Below are 13,897 nucleotides of genomic sequence, written 5' to 3' on the forward strand. Positions count from 1 at the left end.
GAGCTAGAGAAACAAATGACCTTGGAACGTTACTATGTAAAGCATGAGGCTGCATGTAGACTGCATTCGTGATGTATGGTTTCTTCCTTGAGGGGATTTGAAAGTACAACTTCGAGCAATTTTTACCAGCAATTATTCCTTGTTTCCTTAACTGTCAGTTTCATAAAATTGTACATGGGCTTCTATGTGATCATCTATTTCACACTAGCCTTGGTTTCAGGAGAATTAGTAAGAGGTTCATAATTGGCAATGATTTTGAGTGTGGCTGCAAAGGGTTCAATCACTTTAACTTTTGATCTTATTAGAGCTACTTCCTGGTTCCAGTGAAATATAAAGAGTTTTGTGATTATTGCATTAAAGTAATAACAGCCAGAAGAAGAAGAACTCCTCATTAAAGCATCCTAATTTATTGCAGTGGTTATAAATATTGTGGCCTGTTTACCTAGATCTTATATATTTTGTCAAATTGCCCCCATAATTATAGGCAGTGGCATAGAGTTAAAGTTTGGGGTAGTCCTGATGATATGAAAGCTTTATATAATGCAGATTAACTGAGAAGTGGTTGTAATACTGCATTACAAATTGCGCAAAGGTCCATTATATAGTATGCATGCATCACAGAATTTGATGACATAATGAGCCTGAAACCAAGGCTAGATGTGGAACGAATACCATTTTTTGAGTATTCATGCATGTGTGGTTATGTTTTTCTTTAATAAGGAGTAAGCTTCATATCCAGTAAAATGCTTTTGTCTGATCTGCCAAGTTTTAATGCTCGGCCTCTGTTGCATGTGTAATGGTGTCGTACAAAAAGTATATCAGTTTGTTATGAAAACATGGCCTTTTTTGCCTTGTTTATTTACTTATTTCATTGTACTTTGATACAAATATAAGGCATGTTGCACTGAAAAAAAAGAAAGAAAAAAAGATTCAAAAAGAAGGAAAAAATAAAGTACAAGTGGAAATTGATATTTTTCAGCATATCTTCTGTATTTATACTAGACGAAAAAACTGAATTATTCTTTCAAATTGGCAATAGCATTACACATGTCAACATTCAGAAGCCAAAGGGCATTCAATACTAAATTCCTGTTTGTGGTGTTCTTGATTCATGATATTATGCTGATCAAATTTTATCAGTTTTTGTGCTGTTCATAACTTTCATGTTCCACCCGTGATTGGTGAGTAGTAGATTGATGTGATGATATTCTAATCTTTCATTCTGAGTTTGGTTCCAGAACTGACGACTAATCATTCTTTTCATTTGTTTTTTCTCTCCTTTCCCCATTTCAATTTCCTGCAATGGTGCCCCCTTCCCCCCCCCCCCCACCACCACCACTCACCACTTCCATGTTACCCTTTGTCCACTTGCTGCCTCTTCCCTTCTTTAACCCCGACAATCTCATCCTCACCTTGCTTCTGTGTCTCTGCACTACATCTCTTAACCTTCAACCTATGACTCGTCCTTCATCTTGCCTACTTGGCCAATATCGTTTCATTTTTTTTCCCTTTGATATATCTCTAATGATTGCCTTTAATATCATTTATGCTGCCTCTCTGATATTTCCATGTCCACTGATCCAAAACCATGAACTTCCCATCTTGTGTAACAATTTCACAAATGATGTCATTCTTTGTTGCCGGCTTTCCTCCATGGACAAAAATCATGCTCAAATTTTGAAACAATAACTTACTTTACTCCCTTTATTCTAAATTCTTCACATTGTTTGATTCATTAATATGAAATTATTATCTTCTCACTACTTATACCAACATCATTGCGGAAATGTTGTGTTTAATGGGCGTGGTACCCTAATGTCTATACAATATACTTTATACCCATCTTATCCTTCCATCCCTGACGTCCTGTATGCTGTCATGGACCGCATCTTTGTCCCTCTCATGACTTCTATCTCACTATGTGCACCATCTTTATCTCTATGCTCATCTATTGCCATACAATTTTTTTATACACGATATCAATCTGTTTATCATCATCATCATCATCATCACCATCATCGTCATTATCACCTTCATCACCACCATCACCATTTCATATCGATGCCATCATCATCATTATCATCATCATCAACATCATCATCATCTTTATCACCATAATCATTATCACCATCATTATCATCTATTTTGGTCTCCGTCATTAACATTATTATTGGTGTCATCAAACATTGTAACACAAACAATATGGCATAAATCACCAATTGTCCTCCCACCTCCCTTGCCAATTTTTCTGCCCATCGCCCTTTCTGTAATGTTTGCCATCCTCATCTGCTTCTCCGTAATGTGCAACCCAATCTCTGTAACCATGGCAACCTTTGATGTATCCCTGTCCCCCCTCCATCTTCGTCCATCGCTGCACTTAAAAAAAAAAAAAAAACCCATCAACAACAACAACTTCCCTCCAATTCATCGATTCTGGTTTGCCGTGATGTGGGGAATAATCGTTTGGTAACCGTGGGGCACCTGCCGTCTCATCTCACGCCCCACCTCGGTGGTTTTTTTGACGGAACGCAAAAATAGCGCCCGCTGGCGTAGTATGATATCCAGCCCCAAGAAGGGGGCAGTAGCTACCGCCACACAAACCACATCTGCAGCACCACCTGCCAAAGTCAACTTGCCGTGAGTTTGCTTGCCTTGATGATCTTAACTTCATTTTGTCGATTTAACCACATTGTGTGATGCCTTCAACTATTCCTCATCTACCCTTTTTCGTTTAATAGTCACATTCTTTTTTTTTCCTCTACATTGTGTGATTTACAGACAGAACAATTCACTTTGCATATTCATTCAAGTTATCAAAGTATTGTATGCTTTAGATTTTGCTTGAACATTATACAATTGTAGCTTTATGTGGTATTTCCCAGGCTGCCACTTGAACGTCTCAGATATTTTTTTTTCCTCTTTATAGAAAGTTTTTGTAATTTGTCACTTAATTTATCAGATATATCTCAATAGGCATGGATGCCTTTAATTCCCTCCTATACTTTTGAAGTCGTGCCTTATCCTACTTTTATCCTCTTTCAAATGTTCAGTTTTATGAATGTATATATTCATATATTTCTTTGTGTGTGTGTGTAGAAATATACCAGCAGGATGATAGTATATATGTATCTCCTGTATATATTCATTTCCATGTCTTTAAAGTGTATTATGTTTCTCTCATCATAGTGCTTACAATTGTACTTGCTTTGCATTCTTGATTCAGAAATAAAATATCAAAGCATACATGCTTCATGATATGCACCTGAATAATGAAATGATATGATTTTTGCTATGATTGCAATTGAAATTGCTCATGAGTATGATTTTGATTTTCATGAAAGTTGAATATGGAACGGTGTAACCAAGGTGAAATCACAAATTATCATTTTATGATGTTTCTTCTTTTAGGTCTAATATGTTTATTTCATAATGTTTTTATCTAGATTATATTGATTCATAGTATTTCCTTGTTTGTTATACTGTATGATAAAGATACAAACATATAAACACATCGTTATCTAATCCTTGCCATTGTATTTGCATAGATGTTGTTACTTGATTTGTACACATCAGAAATATATAGTTTAAATGTACACCACACGTTGGAGCAGAAGTAGAATCATTCATTGCAGATCAGCCGAGTCTCTTTGATTCTGCAGAAGACTTTCTGAAAAACAAAGACAACTAAATAAATAAAATGAATGAATATCTGTTCACATGACCCAATGAGAGAGGTACATGAAAATTTCCATAATGTATTAAATATATATATTTTTATTGATTGCTAGGATTTTGTGTGCAAATTTTGGCAACCATTTCAAGGAATTTCTTCATTGCTGCTCCTGGTTACAGAAATATCTTTTGCTACATTCATATCTACAGTGGATAAATTAAGCATTCAACATTCCTCCATGTATATACTGTATACATGGTATATTTTGCGATGTTTTTAATTATTTATTAACTTTGCGAGTCGATTGATTGTCATGATAGTAACAACTCATTATTATATATTGCCATGCATATCTAAAGGCAAGTTCCTTGTGCATTGTCTTCATGTTGGGAGATCACTCAAAATCTTCTACTGAAAAGGGATAATACATGTACTTACAATTGTATACTGGTTTTCAAATTCAATCATTCTGCTTTTCAAATGTGAATTCAAAACTCACAAAATTGTCTTAAAAATCCCAGCTTTCAAAATATTATACTTGTTAAATATTTGGCATATTATACAGTCAGTATAATGCACCCATAGACTATGTGTATTGCATAGTAAGAGTGGTAATACCAGTATTTGTATAATGTTATGGAGTATTGCACCTAATTTACTATAAACTTCAAATGTCCCTGCTCATTTGCTGTGAAAATCATATTATGTTGATTATATTCCAAGAATTTAAGAGGTATCAAGCCATGTGCTATGGTACTTTCATCAGTAAAACCATAGACATAAGTTTACTGAAATTGGCCCAGTGCAAAAAGAAAAACAAACAAACAAACAAACAAACAAACAAAAACTCTAATGGCACAAAAAAAAGAAAGAAATGAATTTTAATTTGCAGTTCACATGAATGCATTTGATAGGTACAGGTGAAAATTACATCAATGTACATCCCCAGATAAATCATGCGTAAAAACAGGACAGAAAGAAAAACACACAGGTACACATACTACATATAGCCAACTTCTGACAACGTAACTGCTTTGTCCAACTTTACCTCGATGCTTTAATATTGTAAGTCAATGGATGACATTAGTGAAACCATTGAATTGCCTTGTCTCGTTGCACTACTTTTCCGTGGCAACGAACCTATCGAGGTCAAATTTTGCAATCTGAGGTGTAGCATTAATAAGACTTAACAGATGTAGAATTTCGGTCAAGAGATTCTGCTGTGTGAACGAAGCCCTGTCACGGTTTCATCTGAAAACAAAGTTTCGTATCACGCAAAGAGAGAGAGAAAAAAATGTTTTAAAAAATCTCCCTCAAAGATGTGATCAATACTATGACTACATCAACGAGTGTTTTAACATTGAGTATGTCCAACAAACGATAGCAGTATGAATGTTTGTAATCAAACCATTGTTATTCATTGGCAGATAAAAGATCATAAAAGTGACATTCACATTCAAGCATTTAAAGTGTAATACCACACCATGTTAAGTGCCAATTTAATTTATTTGTATTTTCAACTCTGCGTAAATCCTTCTCTTTAAGTACAATTCAACATCATGTTCATATTGGCTTTAATAGAAAGAGTGAAAGTAAACCAGCAGAATGGTAAAAGTATACATGTGAAATACAGATGTTATGGAAGAGAGTTGTATGTACCGGTATACATCATTCTGCTTAAAGCTCATTGGTCGATACTGTATCTTCTGTATAGAGATTCTCAAAAGATTATAGAATGTATTTCAAGTCGCTGACACATTTTGCATAGATATCTATTCATTACTTGCCATTGCGTCTCACAGCCTTATCTGATGTACTCTTAACATTTGTTTCATCTTGTTTTGTTTTTCCTCCTTTGTTTTATGTGTTTTGTGATGCTGTTTCCACTGAATATGTTTCCTCTCTGTCTGCCACTGTCTCTTGTCTGTTTGAAAATCTCCATGTCTCCCTTACCTTCATCTTAATGTACATTCAATCTGTCTATTTCTCCGTTCTTTCATTCTTCCATCCATTTCTCCCTTTGTTCTTGTATGCCATCTACTACTCTTTGTCTTTCTCACTCTTTCCTTCCATCCATCTCGTCCTCCTTCTTCTTCTTCTCTCTCTCTAATGCTATCTTCTTGCTATGCATGAAACCACGCCTGTCTGTGTATATATTCCCGTTCCTTCTTTAATACCATCATTATGTCCCATCTTCCATTTGTTACCCATCTTTGATTCTTCCCTTGATTCTGGTATCCATTCTCTACTCTCCTTTTCCTCATATCTTCCACCTTCTCCCCACGTCCCTCCCGTGGTTCCTCCCCTCCCCTCCCTTCCCCTCCCCCCACACACCATCCCCCGTTCACCCCCATCCCGCTCTTCCCCTGGCGCCCGTCGTCAATCACAGATCCCTGTCCAAGAACTTTGAGAAGGAAAATGGGATGGAGGAGCAGCACAGCCCTCCCCCGTTGCCCCAGGAGATTGAAGACTCCTACAGTCACATGACCACCAGGCTCGCCCTCGAGTTCCAACGCGTGTCCATCAGTGGGGAAGATAAAAGCGGGGTGAGATGGCAAAACCTCTGTTAAAGGGATCGTAAAGTTTTTGTCTAGACCTAACTCCCGGTTTCTAACATTTTTTGGTGAGGTAATGAGAAACCTCTTATAAATGAAATATGAAAGAGCATGTAATTCCAAGAGGGATTTGGCATTTATTTGATGAAAAATTGGTTTTGAAATGGGTGAGATATCCAAAACAGAGCAATCCTAGTAGATTGTGGGACCCACCTTTTATTAGGATCGCTTTGTTTTACTTTTATGTTTGGATGTCTCGGCCATTCCAAAACTGATTTTCATCTTTTTTTTTTAGAAATTGAATTCCTCTTAAAAGGGTTTGCTCTGTATTATTTCGTATATATGTGGTCTCTTGGTATCTTGCAAATAGTTATAACCCCAATCCTCATCTCCACCAATACTATACCATCCCTTTAATACAAGATGGAGAAAGATCCATCAATGTCCATATAAAATTGTAGGATGAAAAGGACGCCAGTATCATATACACATTGCAGAATGTACACTGTATCTTGTGCAAACCCTTTGTTCTTACCTATTGCTACAGCTTTTCAAAGATATTGTGTAGATATCAGTGAGGGTTTTCTTCCATAGTGAAACCAGGCTAGGGAATTCTGTGCTGATGTTGCATCAGATCAAAACTACTGCATCACTCCTGTTTCCAAAATGATTTATGTTACAGAAATTATGGCGCCTGAGAAAAATGAGCCCTAGTATTGGCTGTTTTTAGTTTTATTTGAATGTGAAGGACAACAAGAAGCAATGAACATGTATTAAGAAGATATGGAGTGCCATATCTGTCATCCTTGAGAAAATTTCTAAAGCACACAATAAAGTTTCAGTTGATGGAAATGGCTGTGGATTGTTCCTCACGAGAACCACAGGTGTTCGTGCAGCAGCCAAAGTTTGTGCCATGATAATCCCCCTTGGCTTACCAACACCAATACCAACTCACTCCCCCCCCCCCCCCAAAAAAAAAACAAACAAACAAACAAACAAACAAACAAAAAACAAAAACAAACCAACATCAAACAAACCAAACAAACAAACAAATAAAAGAAAAACAAAACAAAGACAAGACAAGATCCCATCATATCCTATCATAAGTTACTGCTTCACCCTAATTTTTTTTTCTATTATCTTTATTGTTGCATTGTTGTTGTTGTTTTTTGTGGGGAATTCCCCCCTCCCCCGCCCTCCCCAGGTGCCCCCAGAGGACCTACACAACGCCTCCCTCTCCCTGGTGGAGGCCCTGCTGATCCGGGAGAAATACATGCAGCAGGCCATGCAGACCTTCCCCCGCACCACGGCCTTCTACCTGCGCCAGGTGGACAAGAAGCCACTGGAGGAGGAGGAGGCCATCAGCCCACTCAAGGACGTCAGAGGTTAGTCAGTAGAGGGCGCTCTCACTTTTCTGTTGTATTCGATGCTGTAGATGGAGGTCTGGCCAATGGCAGTGCTAGGCGCCATGTTGTTACTCAGTCCAGAGTCTATTACCAAGTCCAGAGCTCATTACCAAGCACGGAGTGTGTTATGTTTGTTCACACATTCTATACATGCAGTGCTTTCTGCATCTGGTAACAATAACCACTGAGTGGGGTGCTCGGTGTTGAGTAACGATATGGCACCTGGCGATTGTGGGATCAACTATTGACCAATCACAGCTCATTAGCCAAACACTGGGTTGCCCAGACTCTCTCTGCGTGTATACGGCATTAGGTTTAGTTGATATTGTTTTCATGTTTCTCATTTTGCATCTTTCTGTTCAGTTTGCGCTGTACATGGTAGTATGTTTAGTTTTACTTTTTGCCATGTCCTATCATGCTGCTATAAACCAGTTTAGTGTCATAGGGAACACTGCTGATAATTTCCTTTCCTAGATTGAATTAAGTTTCTTGATTTGCTTTGTTTGGTTTTTTAGCTCACCTGAGCCAAAGGCTCAAGTGAGCTATTGCGATCGCCCTTCGTCCGGCGTCCGTCGTGCGTCGTGCGTCGTGCGTCGTCCGTCGTGCGTCGTCCGTCGTGCGTAAACTTTTACATTTTTATCTTCTTCTTGAAAACCCCAAGACCGATTTTCATCAAACTTGGCAGGTAGCATCCCTAGGGGGTAGGAACTCAATTTGTTAAAATGGGCACCATGCCCCACCCAGGGGGCCCCCAGGGGGGCCCAAACCCCCCAAAATTAAGGAATCTGTAAAAATCTTCTTCTCTAGAACCAGAAGTGATAGAGCTAAGTTAATACTATGAGTTAGTACATTGATGACTGTAGTTTCAAGTTTGTTCATGGCAGAATCAGGGGTGCCCCCCTTGGGACCCAGGGGAGGGGGGTGGGGAGGGGTCCTAATGGGGCCTAAATTATACATTTTCATCTTCTTCTTGAGAACCCCATGACCAATTTTCACCAAACTTGGCAGGTAGTATCCCTAGGGTGTTAGGATCTCAATTTGTTAAAATGGGCACCATGCCCCACCCAGGGGCCCCAGCGGGGCCAAACCCCCCAAAATGAAGGAATCTTTAAAAATCTTCTCTAGAATCAGAAGTTATAGAGCTAAGATAATACTATGAGTGAGTACATTAATGACTGTAGTTTCAAGTTTGTTCATAGCAAATCCAGGGGTGCCCCTCTTGGGGGCAGGGGGGGGGGGGGTTGGGAAGGTCCAAATGGGGGCCTGAATTGTACATTTTCATCTTCTTCCTGAAAACCTCATGATGGATTTTCGTCAAACTTGGCAGGTAGCATCCCTAGGGGGTCAGGATCTCAATTTATCAAAATGGGCACCATGCCTCACCCAGAGGGCCCCAGGGGGCCCCCAATCCCCCCAAATGAAGGAATCTTTAAAAATTTCGGCCCTTATTGTACATTTTCATCTTCTACTTGAGAAGCCTGGTCAAATTTTAGTAGAGCTGTGAATAATTTAGATTAGTGACTGCGTGAAAGGTGAACTTGCGATACTCAGGTGAGCGCTAGACCCGCGGGTCTCTTGTTTCATGCAGGATGCAAAACTTAAAGGGTGTGTACAGTTCTGGTCGAGGCGAGGATTTAGCTTTTAACATTTTGCGAGATATTCAGAAACCACTGCATGAGATGTCAAAGAGCATGCAGTTCTAAGGGGTATGAAAAGTTTATTTGATGAAAATCGGTTTTGAAGTGGCTGAGATATCAAAAAACAAGGTGAAACAAAGAGATCCTAATAAAGCTGTGGCATGTCGCCTTTTATTATTAGCACTTTTTTTGGATATCTCAGCCATTTGAGAACCAATTTTCATCAAATAAACGTTGAATCCTTCTTAAAATTACATGCTCTTTCATATTTCATAAGAGGTTTCTCATTATCTCACTTGGGAATGTAAAAAACATGAATTACCACCTCAACTAGTACTGTACAGTCCCTTTAAAGTTTCTATACTGTCTAGACAGTATCCGCACCTAGCATTTTTCATATTAAAGTGCTCATCTGAATCATGTTCATGTGAAAGTTACGCTCTGTAACACTTTGTTGCAAGGCTCCATCAAACCCTGCTTTGAATTTAAAGGGACTGTACAGTACTGGTTGAAGTAAGGATTCATGTTTTGAACATTCCTAAGTGAGATAATGAAAAGCCTCTTCTGAAATATGAAAGAGCATGTAATTTTAAGAAGGATTCAACGTTTATTTGATGAAAATTGGTTTTCAAATGGCTGAGATATCCCAAAAAGTGCTAATAATAAAAGGCGACATGCCCCAACTTTATTAGTATCTCTTTGTTTCACCTTGTTTTTGGATATCTCAGCCATTTCAAAACCGATTTTCATCAAATAAACTTTTGATACCCCTTAGAACTGCACGCTCTTTCACATCTCACAGAGTGGTTTCTGAATATCTCACAAAACGTTAAAAGCTAAATCTTCACCTCGACCAGAACTGTACACACCCTTTAAAGTGGTGGTTCACCAGAGGAGATTTGACGTAATGGCAGTTCATTAATTTTCCAGATCAATTACCATGCAAAGTGCTGCTCATTTGTTGCACCTGGATATTGTAATGACACACATATTTTTTTTTTTTTTTGGTCGTACAAAGCTTTCTGTAAATTCCCATGTGTTGCATTTTTTCTTCTGTGCAATTAAAAGTCATGGCACTTTCACTTATCACCTACAAGATGCAAATTCGTAGGCCTGTGTCTTTCATTAGATTTCAGTCTAATTTATCTAATTGATTTTATCTTTAGCAGAATAGTGTATCACTGAACATAACAACTCCATTATGGGGCACTGATGAAGGTTATACAACCTAAGAAGTTGCATAGCATTTAAATCCGAATATTGGTAGCCCCAAATCTTTATTTTTTATTATTTTTTGTTTGTTTGATATGCACTGTTTTTATAGATCAATTTTAATATGCATACGCACATGCAATATGTACAAATGTGTTTGTTTTATTTGAATAACAATCATGCACATCTACAAAATAGATAGTATGCACATTGTATGTACATACATATTTCAAATTTTGTCTCTGTTGTTTTTCGCTCTCTGTACATGTTCCTAGGCGAGGGAGGTGAGTATTTTGAGCATGTTGATGCTGGAGAAGAACACGACACGTTTACAAACATTTCACTCTCGAAAGGTCCACGTGTGTCGTTACGTACTCGAGAGTGACTGGGTTTACATTTGCAGTGCATTGAAAAGGCATCCACATGAAAAATACAGGTGTTTCCTAACCACATTATGCTTATTAACCTTTTATTATTGTTATTATACTTCATTATAATCTGAACGCACATCTAACGTTCGGATGTGGTTGTGTTTGTTCATTAATGGCAAAGGAAATGATTTAAATAGAAGCGATGTGCATAAGCTGCGAATCTGTGATTTATTGCTATTGACAAATTGCCCTTTATAAATATAAATAAGTGCTGATCTTTCAGTTTACAGTACTACACTTTTACAAGTGGTTGAATTCATGATCCCGGAGTACAGCAATAAAGGGAGACATGTATGCTTGTATGACACATCCATGTGGAGGTCAGAGTTAATAATTTTCCGTGGTCTTAAATTTGCAAATAGCACCTAACCTGCAGAAATTCACAAAAATAAAAACACTGCAAAATACATGACCTATGTACAGTAGTAGCCGTGTGATGAAAAAATCATGGTTGTACATGATTTGGACTTAAACCAACAATCTTTGATTACTATAGACAGGCCTCATAACTACTAGACTGCTGAGCTTTTGCAAGACAGCTAGTGTTGGTCCTGATCCCGTATGGCAGCGGGTCCTGCATACTTATGTCAAACTTATCATGCTTCTGCTGAAACCGCTGAATAATCAGAGCTCATTTGATTTGATGAAGGGCAATTTTTCAATCACTTAAGAAAATAAAAAAGACTCCATGCAAAAAAAAAAATCATTCATTTGAAGTCTGAGATTTGTGCATGTTGTGGGATTCCTTTTGTATAATCATCTGATAATACTGTAATTCCTCAATTTTTTTCCCTCTTTTTTTTTTCAGTAAAACCATTCAAACTTTCTCTTTTGAGATGGGGGGGGGGGATGGATATAGCAATATGTGTTTTTTTTTTAAGAAGAAGAAGCACCTTTAATCTTTTTTTAAAGTGAGGGGGAGGGGACAGAGGACAAAAAAAAAAAAAATACAGACATGGATATGAGTGTGTGGGGCTGGGCATTGCAGTTCAGTTGTTTTTGCTCTCTTTTTTGTTTTTTTCTTCAAAAAAGTTTTTTGTGAGTGTTATGATGTGCCTTTCATGTCACATTTATTGTGATCACAATTTGATATCATTGACCCCGCCATCACAGATACTGTATTCTGCTTTCTTTACCATACCATGATTATTCACTCATTCATTCATTGTGTTATGCATTTCAAAATGGGAAGACCCATGCAGCATAAGCTGTTTTTCAATGGGTTCATATATAAAAATTCCTGACAGTGCACAATTCAAAAGTATGAACGAATAAAAAACAAATCATGTACAGTACATCAAAACAGAAAATATAACTGTATTTAACATGTGAAAAGTTAAATGATATGTCATGTAATGGACATTGTTGTTTTTTTTTAGGAAATGCACATTCCCTTTTTATTTGACATAACACATACTTCTGCCATATACTTGGTGACAACCTGATTTTTGACAGTGTTACTGGGTGTTTCACACATCATGGGTGCTTTTCTCACAACCTTTGCAGTGACTAAAATCTTTTGCCCCCTGAACACCCCTTTCTATTAACTCTTGACAGATAAGCAGCAATCTTGCAAATTTTTGCCGGAGTGTAGTGAACCGATCCTCACTCCTGTCTGCGTGAATGTTCTGTGAAAACATGGGAACCTTTATGGTTCCTTGGCTTTCTCATTTATGAGCCCATTTCTGATGAAACTTGTACTTTCCCATGCATATGATTTTACTTGTTATCAGAGCGGAATTTTGTTGTGGTGCGGAAGTGTATTCTACACTTTCCATATCATAAATCCACTTTCATCATGGCCTTCATTTTAACGAGAAAAATTCATTCAGTGTAGTTTTAGAGAAAGATATTACGGGGGGAAAAACAAAGAAACTATCAAAATAGTACAACCAGAAAAAAGGTTTTTTTTTTGTTTTTTTTAGATGGCTTGAAAACGTGTCACTGACAATTTTCATGAGATCATAACTTTATATCAATAATTTGAGATACTCAAATTCATGAAATTCTTCTGTCAAGATATTTTTATTGCAACTGATTGACAAATTTCTGCCCTACATGGGCGTAAATAAGCACTGAATTGATCAGCGTTTTTGATAGTAGCCATGATTAAAAGAAATCATGGGCGTACGTACATGTACTTGCACAGGATTCGAAGCTTCAACCTCCTGATCTCCAGACAGGCCTCTTTTCCACTAGACCACCAAGCTTCCACCTGATAGCCAGTGCTGGTTCTAATTCTTGAAGTATGCAGTGGGTACTGCATACACCCATAATTTCTTTTTATCATGGCTACTAGCAAAACACTGATAAATTCAATGCTTATTTATGTTGATGTGGGGCAATTTGTCAATCAGTTGCAATAACTTCAAATGTAACGAGTAATACTTTAATCTGACCCAAGTATCCATCAAAACTAATCTGTTTAAGAAATTTTTGAGACTCGTCAAAACTAGCAAATCTTTAACGAGTGTGCTGTGCGTCTGTGCGTGAATAATACCGGTGGTGGAGACTAGACAATTTCAGGGTTTCTGTTCTGTCTGTGAACTGAGAAAAGATTTTGACAAATTTTGAAGGAAAGAAAAAATTTAAAGAGTTGCATCTTAACAAGACAACATAACTTCCCGGGTGCTGATTTAAAATGGCTTTTATTTCTAATAGCTTCTCTGAAATGACATACTTCAGTGAAGAAAACAGGAGATTCAAATATTTCATCTGAATATTTTGTTTGTGTGTGTTTTTTCAAAGATATTACCACAGATATCGTGTGAATTTTTTCTTTGCTCGTGTTACATTCCCCATTGTGGAATGAGCAAAAGTCTAACATTTTTTCATTTCCAAGATTCTAGCATGAACGCAGCATATGATTTGCACCACATTGTAATTTTCTTTGAATTTCCTCTTTAAAGCCAAAATTGAAGAAATGTCAAAATTTTCTGCACCAATGTTGCTCAGTGGTTAAGGCCACAGACTAGCAGTCACG

General features: G+C 37.6%; 1 protein-coding gene across 1 annotated transcript in view; it reads left to right on the forward strand.

Annotated features, from left to right (window-relative positions):
* LOC140229933 (AMP deaminase 2-like) overlaps nucleotides 1-13,897 on the forward strand; it is a 77,213-nt gene that overhangs the window by 41,442 nt on the left and 21,874 nt on the right. Inside the window, exons 3-4 of the mRNA XM_072310133.1 lie at nucleotides 6,063-6,219; nucleotides 7,433-7,613. Coding sequence (XP_072166234.1) covers nucleotides 6,063-6,219; nucleotides 7,433-7,613 — 338 coding nt within the window. The remainder of the gene's footprint in view (nucleotides 1-6,062; nucleotides 6,220-7,432; nucleotides 7,614-13,897) is intronic.

The sequence above is a fragment of the Diadema setosum genome, chromosome 6 (assembly GCF_964275005.1).
Source record: "Diadema setosum chromosome 6, eeDiaSeto1, whole genome shotgun sequence".
Lineage (NCBI taxonomy): Eukaryota > Metazoa > Echinodermata > Echinoidea > Diadematoida > Diadematidae > Diadema > Diadema setosum.